Source organism: Gymnoscopelus braueri (genome assembly GCF_963280865.1).
Source record: "Gymnoscopelus braueri genome assembly, chromosome: 17".
NCBI classification, from domain to species: domain Eukaryota; kingdom Metazoa; phylum Chordata; class Actinopteri; order Myctophiformes; family Myctophidae; genus Gymnoscopelus; species Gymnoscopelus braueri.
This window is the reverse complement of record NC_137617.1, coordinates 50,291,126-50,308,625: the sequence shown is the minus strand read 5'-3', so window position 1 is coordinate 50,308,625 and position 17,500 is coordinate 50,291,126. Positions and strand designations below refer to the sequence as shown.

Below are 17,500 nucleotides of genomic sequence, written 5' to 3'. Positions count from 1 at the left end.
TCGGTACATAACTCTATCTGTACATAACTCTATCTGTACATAACTCTATCTGTACATAACTCTATCGGTACATAACTCTATCTGTACATAACTCTATCTGTACATAACTCTATCTGTACATAACTCTATCTGTACATAACTCTATCGATACATAACTCTATCTGTACATAACTCTATCTGTACATAACTCTATCGGTACATAACTCTATCTGTACATAACTCTATCTGTACATAACTCTATCTGTACATAACTCTATCTGTACATAACTCTATCGATACATAACTCTATCTGTACATAACTCTATCTGTACATAACTCTATCGGTACATAACTCTATCTGTACATAACTCTATCTGTACATAACTCTATCTGTACATAACTCTATCTGTACATAACTCTATCTGTACATAACTCTATCTGTACATAACTCTATCTGTACATAACTCTATCTGTACATAACTCTATCTGTACATAACTCTATCTGTATATAACTCTATCTGTACATAACTCTATCTGTATATAACTCTATCTGTACATAACTCGGTCTCTCTTGTGGCTCAAGTTCGCTTGAGATGCCGCGTCCCCATCGCGGTCAAAAGCCATACTTTATCGCCAAAAATAAATAGTCCACGGTTGTCGGGGTTGGGGTCGGCAGTCCCATGCTCAGCCACCAGACCAGTCGGAACATGTTTTTTTTGGGCTGTATTAGAATCAGTGTTGATTTTGTCGACTAAAACTATGACGAAAAATGTTGGTCGATTACCTTTTTACACTGCCGAAAACGAAATTAAAACAAAATAAAAACTAAGCTATGATGACCAAAACTAAGACTAAATATATTGACAATTTCGTCAACAAATAAAATAAAATGTCAGTGAGGGATCTAGTGGAGAAGAGATCCAGTAGAACTAAAAGACAAGTCATTTTATGGTTGGTTGCACTAGGGTGAGCTTGTAGATCTGCTATTTTCAGCACGCAACCGGTAAAATCAGCCATTAAGACGCCATCAAGGCACCGCCCACATACATTTTAGTCGACTAAATCAACTGTAGATTTAGTCGACTATAATCTTATGATATTTAGTCACTGAAACTAGACGAAAACTAAAACATTACAGGTGACTAAAATATTACTAAAACTAAATGGAATTTTATTTCAAAAGACTATGACTAAAACTACATCAAAATGTGCTGTCAACATCAACACTAATTAGAATGTGACAACTTCTTTTCTAGTTTTTGCATTCAGCCAATCGCGCGGCAGGCAGGGCGGGGCTTGGCAGACTCTAGTTAGCATTAAATAATAGGCGGTGCAGGGGTATCAAAACATCAACCTTAACCAATCAGTATTCTACTCTATTCTAGTCCAGTTCCTGTCCCGCCTCCCTGACGAGGACCAGCTCTCTGATAGGCTGTTCTCCTGCATCGCAGCCACGCCCATGCTCAGTGGGAACAGGAAGTGGAGTCAGGTCAGTGACATCATAGTCTGTCTGTCTGTCTGTCTGTCTGTCTGTCATACAGTCTGTCTGTCTGTCTGTCTGTCTGTCATACAGTCTGTCTGTCATACTGTCTGTCTGTCTGTCTGTCTGTCTGTCTGTCTGTCTGTCTGTCATACAGTCTGTCTGTCTGTCTGTCTGTCTGTCTGTCTGTCTGTCTGTCTGTCTGTCTGTCATACAGTCTGTCTGTCTGTCTGTCTGTCTGTCTGTCTGTCTGTCTGTCTGTCTGTCTGTCTGTCTGTCTGTCTGTCTGTCATACAGTCTGTCTGTCTGTCTGTCTGTCTGTCATACAGTCTGTCTGTCTGTCTGTCTGTCTGTCTGTCTGTCTGTCTGTCTGTCTGTCTGTCTGTCTGTCTGTCTGTCTGTCTGTCTGTCTGTCATACAGTCTGTCTGTCTGTCTGTCTGTCTGTCTGTCTGTCTGTCTGTCATACAGTCTGTCTGTCTGTCTGTCTGTCTGTCTGTCTGTCATACAGTCTGTCTGTCTGCGTCTGACAAATGCCTAAAATGTAAAATGCTTTCTGATTGGTTGGAATAATAACTCAGTCTTTTGTCGTCGTCCCCCTTATCTTATCTTATCTTATCTTATCTTATCTTATCTTCTACAGGTTTTAAACAGAGACCCAGAGAACAGCTGACCCAAGAGAGAGAGAGAGAGAGAGAGAGAGAGAGAGAGAGAGAGAGAGAGAGAGAGAGAGAGAGAGAGAGAGAGAGACATTAAGAACTCACACATTCTCTCTAAATGTGAATCCATACTCACTGTGTTCTACACTAGTGCTTAAAGCTGCAATCCATAACTCTGTAACACCCTCTCCCTGAGGAATGGCAGGGATTCAAACCCGGGTCTATATATATATACCGCAAGGGAAACAAACAGAATAACGTAGTGGGGCGGGCCGTAGGTTCACCTCCCAGTCCTCCATCATGTGTCCCGGAGCAACACACTTATTAACCACTTAACTGCTCCCCCTCCTGAGCAGTACTCATCGTAACCGTCTGAGCAGCCATCAGCTGGGTAGACTGCCCCAACGCTCCTGATTTCGTGTATAGAGGGGCGGGTGTATAGAGCCGGCGAGAGACTGCGCCTGATCCCATTGGTTCACCGATCTGTCCGTCAACCCCCGCCTCGTTAACGCAACATTACGAGCGACGCCCACTGCACTCTGGTTGGTTGGGAAGTGAAACACTTCAGTACACCGACGGGCTGGGCCAGGCTTTTATTTTTTAGCAAAACTAAACAATAAAAGCCTGGAGATCGAGGCTATCAGCTGGGTGAAACTGAATTTGTCTTTGTGGGATTAAGGGTCTCTGCTCATCCAAATGGTAATCCCTGTTATACCTGATAACTGGGTTTAATTGAAGGTAGGGTAAGTGATTTTCTTTGGTTAAAATAAGTGTTAAATAGCTCTATATTGTGATAGTACTCATTGATATAGAGTGTTTGTTCAGTAAAAGGAGTCTCCATGTCTCTTCAGCTCTTTATTAAACAGAAAATGCATTTTCATTTCCAATTTTATCCAATCAGGATAGAGAACTCAATCAGGATATAGATTAAACAAGTGCAATTGGAAGTGATGACACTAAGAAATGAGCAGGCAAAATTGGAACACTATAAAAATGAAGCTTAAAAATGGGTACTTTTACCTGATTTTTGACACCTACTGGAAAATGTATTTTCTGTTTATTAAAGAGCTGGAGAGACGGGGAGACTCCTGTTACTGAACAAACACTCTATAGCAATGATTACTATCACAATATAGTGCTTTAACCTTTTAACAAAATACTTTTTTATCACTTACCCTACCTTTAAAGGGATAGTTCACCCCAAAAAGATTTTTCTTCTATGGATTAGTCACCCCATGGAGACTTGAATTCATGGATATTTATTAGTTTTTGTCTCATTCCTAAACCAATAATTTGATGACCAGCGGACCGGTAGGCTAGCGGTTCCGCAGTGGTGGAAAGTAACTAAGTACATTTACTTAAGTACTGTACTTAAGTAAAATTTTGAGGTATTTGTACTTCACTTGAGTATTTCCAATTTCCAATACTTTTACTTCTACTCCACTACATCTCAGAGGCAAATATTCTACTTTTACTCCACTATAATTATTTAAAAACTTTAGTTACTAGTTACTTTTCAGATATATATTATGATATAATGAAACATACATTAACCACTTTAACCCTATTTTATGCCTAGGCTATTTGAAAATAGCCGATCTACAAGCTCACAACGCGTCGCATTGCGACGCGTTGTGAGCTTGTAGATCTGCTATTTTCAAATATTTAGTACTTTTATTTTTGGTACTTTAAGTACATTTTGATGCCAATACTTTTGTACTTTTACTCAAGTACATTTTAAATTCTGGACTTTTACTTGTAACAGAGTATTTTTATATTGTAGTATTGGTACTTTTACTTAAGTAAAGAATTTGAGTACTTTTTCCACCACTGCGGTTCCGGTAGTTGACACAAAGGAGACTCTTTGTGTCTCCTACCGGAAACCGCTGCCGGTCATCAAATTATAACTCAAATATATCCGTGTATTCAAGTCTCCATGGGGGGTGACTAATCCATAGAAAACAAGGCATTTTTGGGGTGAACTATACCTTTAAAGCTCACAACGTGTCAGCGACAGCGTTCCCCACAATAGGGATGACAGGGTTTAAGGGGTTAAGTCATTTCCATGTCAATTATACGACCAAAACGTGAACAAATATTGTTTTTGTTTTTTTTAGATGTGGACTAGTATGTAAAATATCAAAAGGTGTCCCTTATCTGTTTGCCCTGCCTTTTAAAGTCATGTTTTATTCAGTCACATATCACGTAGCTTTACGATAAGACACATTAGAATGTAAAAGCAGTAGCAGCAGTACTGGGTCAGCTGGGTTAACCCATTAAGACCGGGAACGCTTCTGTGTCATTTTAACATTTCCTTGGCTGTTCAAAAATAGCAGATCTACAAGCTCATAGCGCGGCACCGAGTGCCGCGCTATGAGCTTGTAGATCTGCTATTGTTTGGAAAGATCTAACAGTTTTTTTGAAAAAAACCTATGTTGTTACATCAGTGGGTCTCAAACCATTTCATGTGAAGGACCCCCAAAATAAAAAAAAAACTGCCTGCCGATCCCTATCAGAATATGTTGTTCGGTGAAATGTTCCATGATTTTTCAAGAAAATAGCAGATATACAAGCTCATAGCGCGGCACCAAGTGCCGCGCTATGAGCTTGTATATCTGCTATTCTTTGAATAGCCAAAGTACAAACTATTGGTTTAAGTGGTTCTACAAGCTCATAGCAGGGCACTCGGTGCCGCCCTATGAGCTTGTAGATCTGCTATTTTTTGAATAGCCAAAGTATAAAACAATGGTTTCAGTGGTTTATGCAGATGTGTTCCCGGTGTTAGAGGGTTAACTGGGTCAGGTGTTCAGCATGTGTTCAGGTTGTAACTGAACACCACATGCAGACCTTTAAGACCAGGAGCTCCTCAAGAAGAAACTGGATCCGTCTTCTTCAGCGCTGCAGTCACTCTGCTGTCTCCATGACGACGCACAGACAACAACAGCTCATTACCATGGAAACACTGTGCTATCAAACATTAACCTAGAGGAGCAGCTCTGTGGTTCACAAGCTGGGGTTTGGGGACCCTCAGGGGGTCCATGAGGGCGTTCCTGAGGGTCCCCAGCTAAATTAGTTAAAGCTGCACTACCCTGGATTTGAACCCGGTTTCCTGCATAAGTGCTGCATTTTTTGTTTTGTTTTTACCAATGAGCCAATAGAGCCTGCCTGCTTGCTCAGGGGATAAATGAATCTTGACCATCAGGTCAACATTGGTGTCAGATCCTTGACACGATGTAAATGTGTCAATAGAAGAGCAGAGACATGTAAGCAGCACTATGTAGTTTGGGGGGTGTCAGCGGCCACTTTGGACACAAATAACATGGCAGCCAACGTCTTTGACTTCATTACCCAGGAGTCTCTGCAAGCATGTGTCCGGCGAGGACGTGCTGTGATTGGCCAGTCTTCGCTTTGACTGACAGTTCTGCCTTGGTGCCTTGGTGAATGCCAGGATGAAACTCATTGTCTCCCCTGAGTCTATACATAGTACTACAGTCAAGCCCCTAGCAGGGACCCCCCTGAGTCTATACATAGTAATACAGTCAAGCCCCTAGCAGGGACCCCCCTGAGTCTATACATAGTAATACAGTCAAGCCCCTAGCAGGGACCCCCCTGAGTCTATACATAGTAATACAGTCAAGCCCCTAGCAGGGACCCCCCTGAGTCTATACATAGTAATACAGTCAAGCCCCTAGCAGGGACCCCCCTGAGTCTATACATAGTAATACAGTCAAGCCCTTGGCAGGGACCCCCTGAGTCTATACATTTATTGAAGGATGATTGTTATTGTTTAGACATGTAACTTTATAACTTGTGGGACATAATATGCTATAGTATATAGTTGTTAAAAAGTGTATAAAAAAATACCAAGCTCACGACGCTGTGAGCTTTTTACTGTTTTAAAGAATTATTGATACATTTTTGAACATTTTGGAATAATTTAGATTTTTGTTTTCTTTTTTTAAACAAATCTTTTTTGGGGGTCCCTGGCACAAAATCCTTTCAGATGTGGGGTCCGCAACCAAATACATCAATATGGGTTCTAAACGTCTGGTTTGGAGAACACCATGGGGTCCAAATGGACCCTTACAGGTCTGTAACTCAGAGTGTACACATGGAACCAAATGGACCCTTACAGGTCTGTAACTCTGAGAGTGTACACATGGAACCAGATGGACCCTTACAGGTCTGTAACTCTGAGAGTGTACACATGGAACCAAATGGACCATTTGTTTTTATCGTACGTTTTATCTCGTCTGATCCAAGAGCACCTTTGATACTAGTTTTTAATCATTTGAACTACTTTTGCTCTGTCTGTCTTCAAACAGTAACACATGTTATTCAATAGGGGTCCCAGACATAATGTTATCATGGCTTAATGTTTATAAAAAGTGGGGGTCCATGAAATTAACGACAGTATTTTTTTTATTTGGTATTTTAATGTCAGAACAAATATATTTTGAGACCTAATTGTTGTTATTATGTTTTTTTTTCTTTTTAAATACTTGAATCATATATGTGACCACTTTCCCAAAAGGTTTTTAACTTATGAGTCCAGAAACCATGCCTCTGTCTCAAATAATCGTCCCACCTTTAAAATGTAATAATGTGTAATTTATTTTCCCTTTAAAATAATATGCTTCAGTATGTTTAACAGTTATAGTAATGACTAAATGATGAAGCCTTGTAAATATACATATTGGACATAATTAATGACATATACCTCTGTGGTTCTTCTCTACAAGACCAGGTTATTATACTGTGAATACATTAAACAAGAATATAAAGACTTTTAAAATGGTCCGCTGAATTATTCATCAAATTTTATATTTATACTTTCTAGCAGCTGTAGTATTAGCAGTACTAATATTAATAGTACCTAATTATATAGTAATAGTAGTAGTAGCAGTACTATTAGTAATAGTATTTACTTATATATTATAAGTACACAAATCTTGTATAGCGGTCCCTGGATGGCACTACATATTTTCAGATGGGGGAGGGGGGGGTCCTTGAAAAATATTGTACTTTTACAACTACAATTATTTGAAAACTTTAGTTACTAGTTACTTGGTAGATTTTGATTATTACAAAACATACATTAACCACTTCAGCCCTATTTACATTTGAAAATAGCAGATCTACAAGCTCACAATGCGTCGCGATGCGACGCATTGTGAGCTTGTAGATCTGCTATTTTCAAAAAACTTTTATGCATTTGAAAACATTGAAATGGTGACATTCTGCACAATGAGTACTTTCTGCTTTTGATACCAGGTACGATTTCCAGGCCAGGCCAGCATATGTGTCGATGAAATGAAATTTGTCCCTGAGCAAGACTCTTAACCCCTAATTGCTCACAGGCCCTCATTGGAAACAAGCCCGCAAGGACTTTCATGAACGTCCTGTTAAAAGGAATTATCCTTATACTTTAAGTACATTTTGCTACCAACACTTTTGTACTTTGTTTTACTCAAGTACATTTTTAATTCCGCACTTGTACTTGTAAGTAACAAATGTGAGTATTTTTTCTTTCACCACTGTGGCAAACAGCCTTCTGCTTGTAGTAACACAGGGGTCTTCAACAGGGGGTCCGGGACCCCTAGGGGGTCCTCAGAGTTACTACAGGGGGTCCGCCAAATCTTTGTGTGATATGATCTTTTGTTTTACCTTAACCACTTGAACCCTAGCATCCCTTTTTCTGAGGAGAGCTTTAGCCAAAAATAGCAGATCTACAAGCTCACAACGCCTCGCGCTGCGAGGCGTTGTGAGCTTGTAGATCTGCTATTTTTGGCAAAGATTTTTTTTTTGGCAAAGATTAGCTTGTAGATCTGCTATTTTTGGCAAAGATTATTTTTGGCAAAGATTTATAGGTGTAGAGGGAAAAAAAGAGCAGCAAAAGTTTACCTGAAACACAATTTTATACATTATAGAGGGGGTCCCTGCTTCATCTCTCTCTCAGCTAGGGGGTCATTGGCCTGAAAAACGTTGAAGAACCCTGTAGTAACAGCATTTCCAATGGTGTTGTTCTCCTCCTGTCCGCCAGGCAGCACTCTCCACTGTGACCAGACCTTGAGTGTGTCATGATTGATGTACTTCCGGGTTGAAGTTGAGGAAACACACACACACAACACACAACACACACGTGTGTCTCTGTAAGGTCTTAGAGATCTAACCCTCCACACAGTGTTTCATATCTGTACCGTGTTTCATATTAAACTGTTAGTATCCTCTATTCCTGAACCATGGGGCCGGTGAGTTATCTATCTATCAATACTTTATCATGTTATTATAGTTATTATAGTTATTATAGTGTTATTATAGTGTTATTATAGTGTTATTATAGTGTTATTATAGTGTTATTATAGTTATTATAGTGTTATTATAGTGTTATTATAGTGTGTAGATGTGATGCTAAGTGGCTAAAGGTGTTAGCTGTGATGTGGATCCACTCTTAGCTGTAGAATACAACTCTCGTAGACGTATTTATGATTCTGACGTTTTCAATCTACGAGAGTTGTAGGGTTCACCCCCCATGGACACAGGGACTTTCTGCACTATGCCCCGTAGACACTCCAAACATGTACAAATTGAAAATAAAGGTGCTTACCTCCAAGCCCCAAATGTTAACTGTCGCTACGGGGTAGTAGTTTAATGTAATAATCCATATCTTTCAATAAATAAGTGTTTTAATGCCGTTTGTGGCCGAACGCCATTTTTTCACCCTCGTTTACTTCCTCTTTACATTGAGTGTAATTCTGGGTTTCACCAGATGCGCCCCGTCACTACCCGTCACTACCACCCATTGGGAACTTCCGACAGAATCGGCCACAGACGGCATTAAAACACTTCTTTATTGAAAGATATGGATTATTACATTAAACTACTACCCCGTAGCGAGAGTTAATATTTGGGGCATGGGGGTAAGCACCTTTATTTTCAATTTGTACATGTTTGGAGTGTCTACGGGGTATAGTGCTGACAGTCCGTGTGTCCATGGGGGGTGAACCCTACAACTAAAAACGTCAGAATCATAAATACGTCTACGAGAGTTGTATTCTACAGCTAGATCCACTCTGTAGTTATAGACAGTGGTGGAGAAAGTACTCACATTCTTTACTTAAGTAAAAGTATCAAATACTGCGATGTAGAAATACTAGCCTCAGATCAAGACTATCCTAGATGTATTTGATCGAGTCTGACTTTTAACTTTAGTATCTACGAGAGCTATCCTAGCTCCACCCCTCCAGTTTGCTCTGTATTGCCACCAGTAAAGCCCGTATTTCTCCAAACATGTTCAAATGATAAATATAAGGTGTTTACCCGCTGGACCCAAATGTTAACTAGGTGTCCGGTGTGTTTGTGTAATTTATTAGCCTATATTTTTGCAATAAAGAAGTGTTTTAATCCCGTCTGTGGCCGATTCTCTCGGAAGTTCCCAATGGACGGTACCGACGGGGCGCATCAGGTGAAAGCCGGAATTACACTCAATGTAAACGGGAAGTAAACGAGGGGGAGAAAATGGCGTTCGGCCACAGACGGGATTAAAAGACTTCTTCATTGAAAAATACGGACTAATACATTAAACAAGCACACCGGACACCTAGTTAACATTTGGGGTCAAGCGGGTAAACACCTTATATTTATCATTTGTACATGTTTGGAGAAATACGGGCTTTACTGGTGACATTCCAGGGCAATCTGTGGGGGTGGAGCTAAGACTAGTAGATATAAAATCGCTAAAATACTTCTACGAGAGCCTTGATCTAAGGCTAATTTTAAACAATGAGCTCCTGATTGTGTCAACATTACTGATCCTTAATGTACATCATTTACCTAATGTCATCATATATGTTTTGTTTTGTTTAAAGTTTGCTTGTGTGTGTGTGTGTGTGTGTGTGTGTGTGTGTGTGTGTGTGTATATTTGCAAGTTAACTTAGCTGTAAGTTAATCCTAGTTAACCACCAACATGTTATTATGTTCACATGAAGCAGTGGTTCTCAAAGTATTTAATTTCCTCAGTTTTGTATACTTTAGTCTAAATGGACCCCCATAACTCTGAGGGGTCCATTTTGTACACTCTCAGAGTTACAGACCTGTAAGGGTCCATTTGGTTCCATTTGTACACTCTCAGAGTTATTACACTCCTGACGTCAGGGTCCATTTGGTTCCTAACTATCAACCATTTAGCTGGGGACCCCCTGATACCCCACCAAGGGCAAGGACCCCTGGGGGTCCTCCGACCACACTTTGAGAACCACTGACATAGAGTGCCAAGAATAAAATGCAGATCTAAAAAGCAACCAGGATACCAGCTAAATGACCCCCCCCCCCCCCCCCACCATTTGAAAAGATAAAGTGCCAGGGACCCCCATAAGAGAATATTTGTTGTTGTTATAAATATTTCTGACATAATTCTAGTAGTTTCTACATGCAGCAGGTGAGACAGTGAAACCTGTGATCTGATGGTCTTATTCATAGAATCTAGTCTATGGATGCTCGGAGCGTTGGCCAGTGTGTTCTAGGGAAGGGGGAGGGGCAGACATCTTGTATTAGCTGATCAATAGAGTACAGAAGTCCTGACGTCACTCGTTCATCCCCTGGGTCGTAAAGTCATTTCTCTATGGAGAATAACATTGGGTCATCTTAGAATCGTCTCATATAAGAATTGTGGTCCAAACATAAACAAACTGTCTCGGCGATATTGTCAGGGAGGAGGTTCTGTATCGTTTATGATAGTCAGTCACTTATATTTGATACAGTCTGTTTCTAATACTTTAACTAATTTAACTAATAATGTAACTAATTCGGCGGAAGTAACGTTAGCGTTTTCTCACCGTCAGTTGATGCTTCATATCCATAAGAGTCAAACCGCCGGGGTCATTTGTTTATTTTTGGAACACAGTTCTTATTTGACGCGATATTAAACACGTCTATGGGATTCAGATCGGGGTGTGGAAAACCGCGAACCAGGTAGGATGAGTAAATGACGTCAGACTTCGGGGCTCTATAAGGCCTGCAGTCAAATCCCATTTTATTTCTCTAATCTGATCTTTTTTTGGCCCGACTGTTCACACTGCGTTCGCAAGTGACCAGATCTGTGTGTTCGTGTTCAGACGTCAACCCAAAGCCGCCCTGCGTCCGTCCACATTATCTGCTTTGGTTGCCGTGGAAACGATCATGACTTTTTATCTCTTTATATGTGTTCTTCAAATCCTTTATTTTCCTCTGACACTGCAGATAGGACAGTGTGAGCCCGTGTTCTGCCATGCCGTGAGATATGTCTTCATATATTATTGCCTTGTTCCTGTTCATTCCTCCAAGTTTCTCTTGTACTGAGGCATCCCCCCCAAAGTGCGAGGAGACACTGAATTTCTTCCCATTTCTAATGTAAAACTAATGCTGCATTATAGAGCATCGCAGTTCCCGCCCCTTCCGGGTTCCACCGCAAAAAACTCAATGCATTTTTCCCATTGACATTTCCAAAAATATTTATATCAATTAATTTAAGCCTAGAATCAAGCCATCCAGGGTCCTGGTGAATCATGACCATAAAACGTTTGATTCTGTGATTTTTTTATTTATTTTTTAAACGGCAAAACAAAGGGTATTTATTAAATATAGTATATCATATAATTAAATATAAAATAAAAAAAATCACAGAAAAAAACGTGATTCACCAGGACCCTGGATGACTTGATTCGAGGCTTAAATTAATTGATATAAATATTTTTGGAAATGTCAATGGGAAAAAATGCATTGAGTTTTTACTTCCGGCACCAGGAAAAACCAGGAAGTGGGCGGGAACTGCGATGCTCTATTATGGTTTTGTTTTCATTATGATTAACCCCTTGTGCTCTCGTAAATCGAAATCAATTCTCGCGCTCTGTGACGACGTCAGTGGTGCTCGCTCAGGGTCACGCTGTAAGTGACAGTTTGATACGTGACTCGGGTGGTTTAGAGCAGGTTTAGAGCAGGTTTAGAGCAGGTTTAGAGCAGGTTTAGAGCAGGTTCCTGCCTTCCTCAGAGTCTGAGACGCATCTTTAGAAATCAGATTTGAACGTGAAACCAAAAATTGCCTCACATCGTTCGCATCACGTGTCGCGTGATGGACGCGACACGTGACGTGATGTGAGCTTGTAGGTCTGCTATTCTCGGCCGCTTTCGGCAGCCGACGCCATGGCTCTACGGCAGTGGTGGAAAAAGTACTCAAATTCTTTACTTAAGTAAAAGTACCAATACTGGAATATGAAAATACTCTGTTACAAGTAAAAGTCCAGAATTATAAAATTACTTGAGTAAAAGTACAAAAGTATTGGCATCAAAATGTACTTGAAGTACCAAAAGTAAAAGTACTAAATATTTGAAAATAGCAGATCTACAAGCTCACATCGCGACGCGTTGTGAGCTTGTAGATCGGCTATTTTCAAATAGCCTAGGTCTAAAATAGGGCTAAAGTGGTTAATGTATGTTTCATTATATCATAGTTTATATCTGAAAAGTAACTAGTAACTAAAGTTTTCAAATAATTGTAGTGGAGTAAAAGTAGAATATTTGCCTCTGAGATGTAGTGGAGTAGAAGTAAAAGTATTGGAAATTGGAAATACTCAAGTAAAGTACAAATACCTCAAAATTGTACTTAAGTACAGTACTTGAGTAAATGTACTTAGTTACTTTCCACCACTGCTCTACGGAGCATACATTAGACGTGATACGTAGGCTGTGAGCTAGGTTTAGTCTGTGAAGTAATCTGACTGACTGTCTGTCCATGTCCGTTTCTTTGTTTCTACCTCTCTCTCTGTCTCTCTCTCTCTTTCTCTCTTTATCTCTCTCTCTCTCTCTCTGTCTCTCTCTCTCTTTCTCTCTTTATCTCTCTCTCTCTCTCTCTGTCTCTCTCTCTCTCTCTCTCTCTCTCTCTCTCTCTCTCTCTCTCTCTCTCCATCAGAGGTCAAAGAAGCGTAAGCCCAGTTTCCGTAAGCTGCTGAAGACGAGCAGTGTGAAGCTGGACAACAAGCTGAAGAACAGGCAGTTCAAACAGGTCCATGCAGACAAGAAGCAACGCAAGGAGCAGAAGAAACTCCGCCAGGCGGTCAGGAACATCGCCACCGAGACCCCCAGACCCCTGGAGGTCTACAAGAAGAGACCAGGTGTGTGCGTGTGCGTGTGTGTGTGTGTGTGTGTGTGAGAGAGAGACCAATAAGACCTGAAGCCGATTCTACAAAATGTCTTCTAAATCCCAACAGTGTTCTGAAAAAAAACGTATGTTTCTATATCAGTGGTGCTCAAACTTTTTCATGTCAAGGACCCCCAAAATGACATGTATTTGGCCGCCGACCGCCATCTCAAAATATGTTGTTCCAGGGACCCCCCGGAAGCAAAGATTTGAGTTAAAAATGTTCGCTTTAAACAATATATATTCAAAGATTTGCACACATTTTATCGATTTTTCAAAAATAGCAGATCTACAAGCTCGTAGCGCGACATTCGGTGCCGCGCTACGAGCTTGTAGATCTGCTATTTTTGAATAGCCAAAGACATCTAAAATGAGACCCCTGTTTTAATGGGTGAAAAAACCTAGTATTTTTGGTGTTCTTGCGATATCTAAAATATCCACCAAATTAATAATAATAAACTTTATTTATATGAATGCAGCTCAAAGTGCTTTACAGAGCAAAAAAAAATACAATAATACCAAACTAAATAAAGCAGAGGTGCTTTACAGAAAAGCAGAAATGCATTTTGCTGACATTCTATAAACGCCCATGAGAGCGTAATGTACACAGGAAACCAAATCCACGGGTCCATTTGGTTTCATCTGCACACACACACTCTTTTCACTGAGGATGTACACAGAATTCTGGTTTCTATTCAGGTTTACTGCGTTCTTCAGAGTCTGAGACACATCTTTAGAAATCAGATTTCAATCAGATTTGAAACCACCTCTGAATGTGGCTCAAGATTTGTAAAAATCAGATTCCATGATACCTGCCTATATTAACACATTCCATGCCAGATGTTAATCTCATAATGTACTCACCAGTGCCAACGTGTTATTGTTGTTTTTTTGTTTTTTTCACGTCGCCATAGATCTTGTTAAAATCCTTAAGATTGAGCCGTGCACGGTCTGTTTACATCCGCGACATCTCACTGTATCTCCCAGTGAAAACCGCGTGTCAAACGGATCTCCATGATTGTAGTTAGAGCGGATTACGTTAAACAGTGATATGCGAGGAGAAAAAACTACAGGAAGAGAATTGAGTTTCAGTGTGTGCTTTAGAATGGGAGCCGGCGTGATCGTCAAAACCGGATCCCAAATAATTCTGTTTCCTGTCTTCAAACCGGAACCGGAAATGGATAAAAAGAATCCGAAAGTGCACCTGGAAAATTTTCAACGCGAATCGGCGGTTCGCGTTGATGTACGAGACTGGCATTCAATTTGTTAATACAAACGTGTGTGTGTGTGTGTGTGTGTGTGTGTGTGTGTGTGTGTGTGTGTGTGTGTGTGTGTGTGTGTGTGTGTGTGTGTGTGTGTGTGTGTGTGTGTGTGTGTGTGTGTGCAGAGGAGGAGCATGATGATGAGGAGGACTTTGTGGAGAGTCTCCCGGTGGACATGATGGAGGAAGAAGACCTGGAGGAGATCAGAGCCATGGCCCAGCGCGCCTCCTTCTTGACCCGAGACCTCACCACCAGGTAGTAGACACACACACACACACACACACACACACACACACACACACACACACACACACACACACACACACACATTACCATGTGCACGGAACAGCGAAGCCCGTTTTTCACTTTCCGTAAATGTCAGCTGTTTATTAGCTTTTTTTGTGTTCGCTGGCTCTCGGGTTGCCAGATCATGTGCGCATATCCCCCCCACAGGTATAGTGCATAACCCAAACTGCATATACTTTTGGGTGCTCATATCCCCCGACGGGTATGGACTAGTGCCTGTGATTCTAACGTGTTCATGTTTATAACCATTAAGACCTGAGGCCCATTCTACAAATGTCTTCTAAATCCTAACGGTTTCATGAAAAACGTATGTTGCTGTAATATCAGTGGTTCTCAAACCTTTTATCATGTCAAGGACCTCCAAAATGATATATTTGGGCGTGGACCCCCCATCTCAAAATATATAGTTCCAGGGACCCCCAGAAACAAAGATTTGAGTTCAAAAATATATGTATTCAAAGATTTGCACAAAATATTCAAGATCTTTCAAAAATAGCAGATCTACAAGCTCATAGCACGGCATGCAGTCACGTGCTATTTGCTTGTATATCTGCTATTTTTGAGTCGGCAAAGTACAAAATAATGGTTAAAATAAGTGGTTCAAATGTAAAAGGATACAGATGCTTTCCTGGTTTTAATGGGTTAACTTTGGATGAAGCTTTGCAGATTGTCTGGGAAATTATTTTTGTAATTATACATTATAGACATTATAAACATTATAAACATAAACATTATAAACATTATAATCATTATAAACATTATAAACATTATAAACATTATAAACGTTGGTTCAACAGAGAAATGAAACATTCTTCTCTAGCAGGAGCATAACCACCAGAGGGAGTAGTTTTACAGTTCCTTACTGGGTAAACTAGTGCAGTGGTTCCCAAACCGGGGTTTTCTCACTCAACAGTAAACAACCCAACATACAGTATAAGTGTATACAGGATAGAGAGAATTTAAGGACTTTTAAGACCTCTACAATGAAAATAACAAACTATTGCTAAGACCATATAAGACGATTACTACGTCAAAAGTAACCAACAAACTATACTATATAAATGGTAAACATTGTCAAATATTACCTAAGAAAGTGTCTAGAAATAGTGATAATAGCTACAATGTGAGCTTGTAGATCAGCTATTTTCACAATTTTATCTGTGGAACCTAAATGTAACGCCTCAACTCCTACAATTCCAAGTGCTTGTCAGGGTGGGGGGTCCCCAGTTCAAATATGATTATTTTGGGGGGTCTTCAGTTCAATTATGATTATTTTGGGGCGGTCCCCAGTTAAATTATGATCATTTTGGGGGGTCCTCAGTTCAAATATGATTATTTTGGGGGGTCCCCAGTTCAAATATGATCATTTTGGGTGGTCCCCAGTTCAAATAGGATTATTTTGGGGGGTCCCCAGTTCAAATATGATTATTTTGGGGGGTCCCCAGTTCAAATATTTATTGGGGGGTCACGGCACTGTAAGGTTTGAGAACCCTTGAACTAATGGGTGTGTGTGTGTGTGTGTGCGTGTGCGTGTGCGCGTGCGTGTGCGTGTGTGCGTGCGTGTGTGTGTGGAAGTCTATGACTGTGTGTGGAACAGAACACCAACTCCCACTGACTAATGCCCGAGGTCGCCTCTTATGGGCACAACAGCAAAGGCAGCGGCAGCATTGGGCTGAACTGAGGTTGCAAGGGAAGACCGCATGTCTCCCCGCTGCGGACCATTCTGTCTCGCACTCTGTGCTCAAAAATGTTGCTTTAGACGAATGCATTGTTGTCTTTACTCTGAAAGCGAGGTTGCAGGTTTTACCATCTAAACTTAACCTCTCCATCTGGTTTCCAGGCAACCATGCTCCTCACTGTATACATCATGGTCATGAACAAATAGCTGAAACCATGTCCCACATCCTAAATGGGTGCCATGTATACAGGGGACTCTACATAAGTAGGCATGACAGAATAGTGGATTTGATATCAAAAGATATCTCTTTTATTTTCAGGTCCTCCATCATGCTGTATAAGCATTCTACTGTGAAGCCGAGCATGTTTAACCTGTGCAACGATGACTCTGTGTTCTCTAACATTTCAGCTAACACCCCTGATGTCATTGTTGTTAATGAAAACCATAGGGAGGTGTTCATTCTCGAGGTCGGCTGTACTTTTGATTACATTAGAGGAAGCCTTCCTAACCCAAGTGCTAAAATATCATCAGCTAGAGCAGACCATCTCTCAGCTAGGCTACAGATGTAAACTTTTGGTTTTTTATCTTTGGTAGTCTAGGACACGTGCACAAGTTGGTTGTGAGGGGCCTGCAAATGGCCGGCCTCTCCAAAAGGAGGGCTAAACAATTAGCAAGGTACTGCTCAATATCAGCTATTATAGGAAGCCGCTCAATTTGGAGGAGGCGTTGCTTCCTTTACCCATGATTGTTGTCCGCTGTGTTCGACAAGTATGCCATCTTTTGTTTTGTACGTAACAATGCTCTGCTTTACATGCGCTTTGTAACTGGCTGTTTTCCCTTCATCTCACTGCACTGGCAGTGTTTATGTCCTTTGTACACCCTGTACTTAGAGATGCACCGATACAGGTTTTTTCAATTCCGATCCGATATATCAATTAGGATATTTTTCGATATCCGATATATATGCC

At 40.7% G+C, this 17,500-nt stretch overlaps 2 protein-coding genes across 3 annotated transcripts in view; both read left to right on the top strand.

The window, feature by feature from the left end:
- The window catches only part of LOC308104284 (TBC1 domain family member 12-like), a 17,199-nt gene extending 15,026 nt beyond the window's left edge, over window positions 1-2,173 (top strand). The window contains exons 15-16 of the mRNA XM_080454682.1: window positions 1,365-1,468; window positions 2,101-2,173. Of these exons, the coding sequence (XP_080310808.1) occupies window positions 1,365-1,468; window positions 2,101-2,130 (134 nt within the window). The 3' untranslated portion in view covers window positions 2,131-2,173. The remainder of the gene's footprint in view (window positions 1-1,364; window positions 1,469-2,100) is intronic.
- A 6,052-nt stretch (window positions 2,174-8,225) lies between these two features.
- Window positions 8,226-17,500, top strand: part of noc3l (NOC3-like DNA replication regulator) — a 29,407-nt gene continuing 20,132 nt past the window's right edge. Inside the window, exons 1-3 of one of the 2 annotated variants that reach the window (XM_080454528.1) lie at window positions 8,226-8,367; window positions 13,059-13,262; window positions 14,679-14,803. In XM_080454528.1, coding sequence (XP_080310654.1) covers window positions 8,359-8,367; window positions 13,059-13,262; window positions 14,679-14,803 — 338 coding nt within the window. In that variant the 5' untranslated portion in view covers window positions 8,226-8,358. Of the gene's footprint in view, window positions 8,368-13,058; window positions 13,263-14,673; window positions 14,804-17,500 lie in introns of both variants that reach the window. The other variant, XM_080454527.1, reaches the window with a different exon arrangement.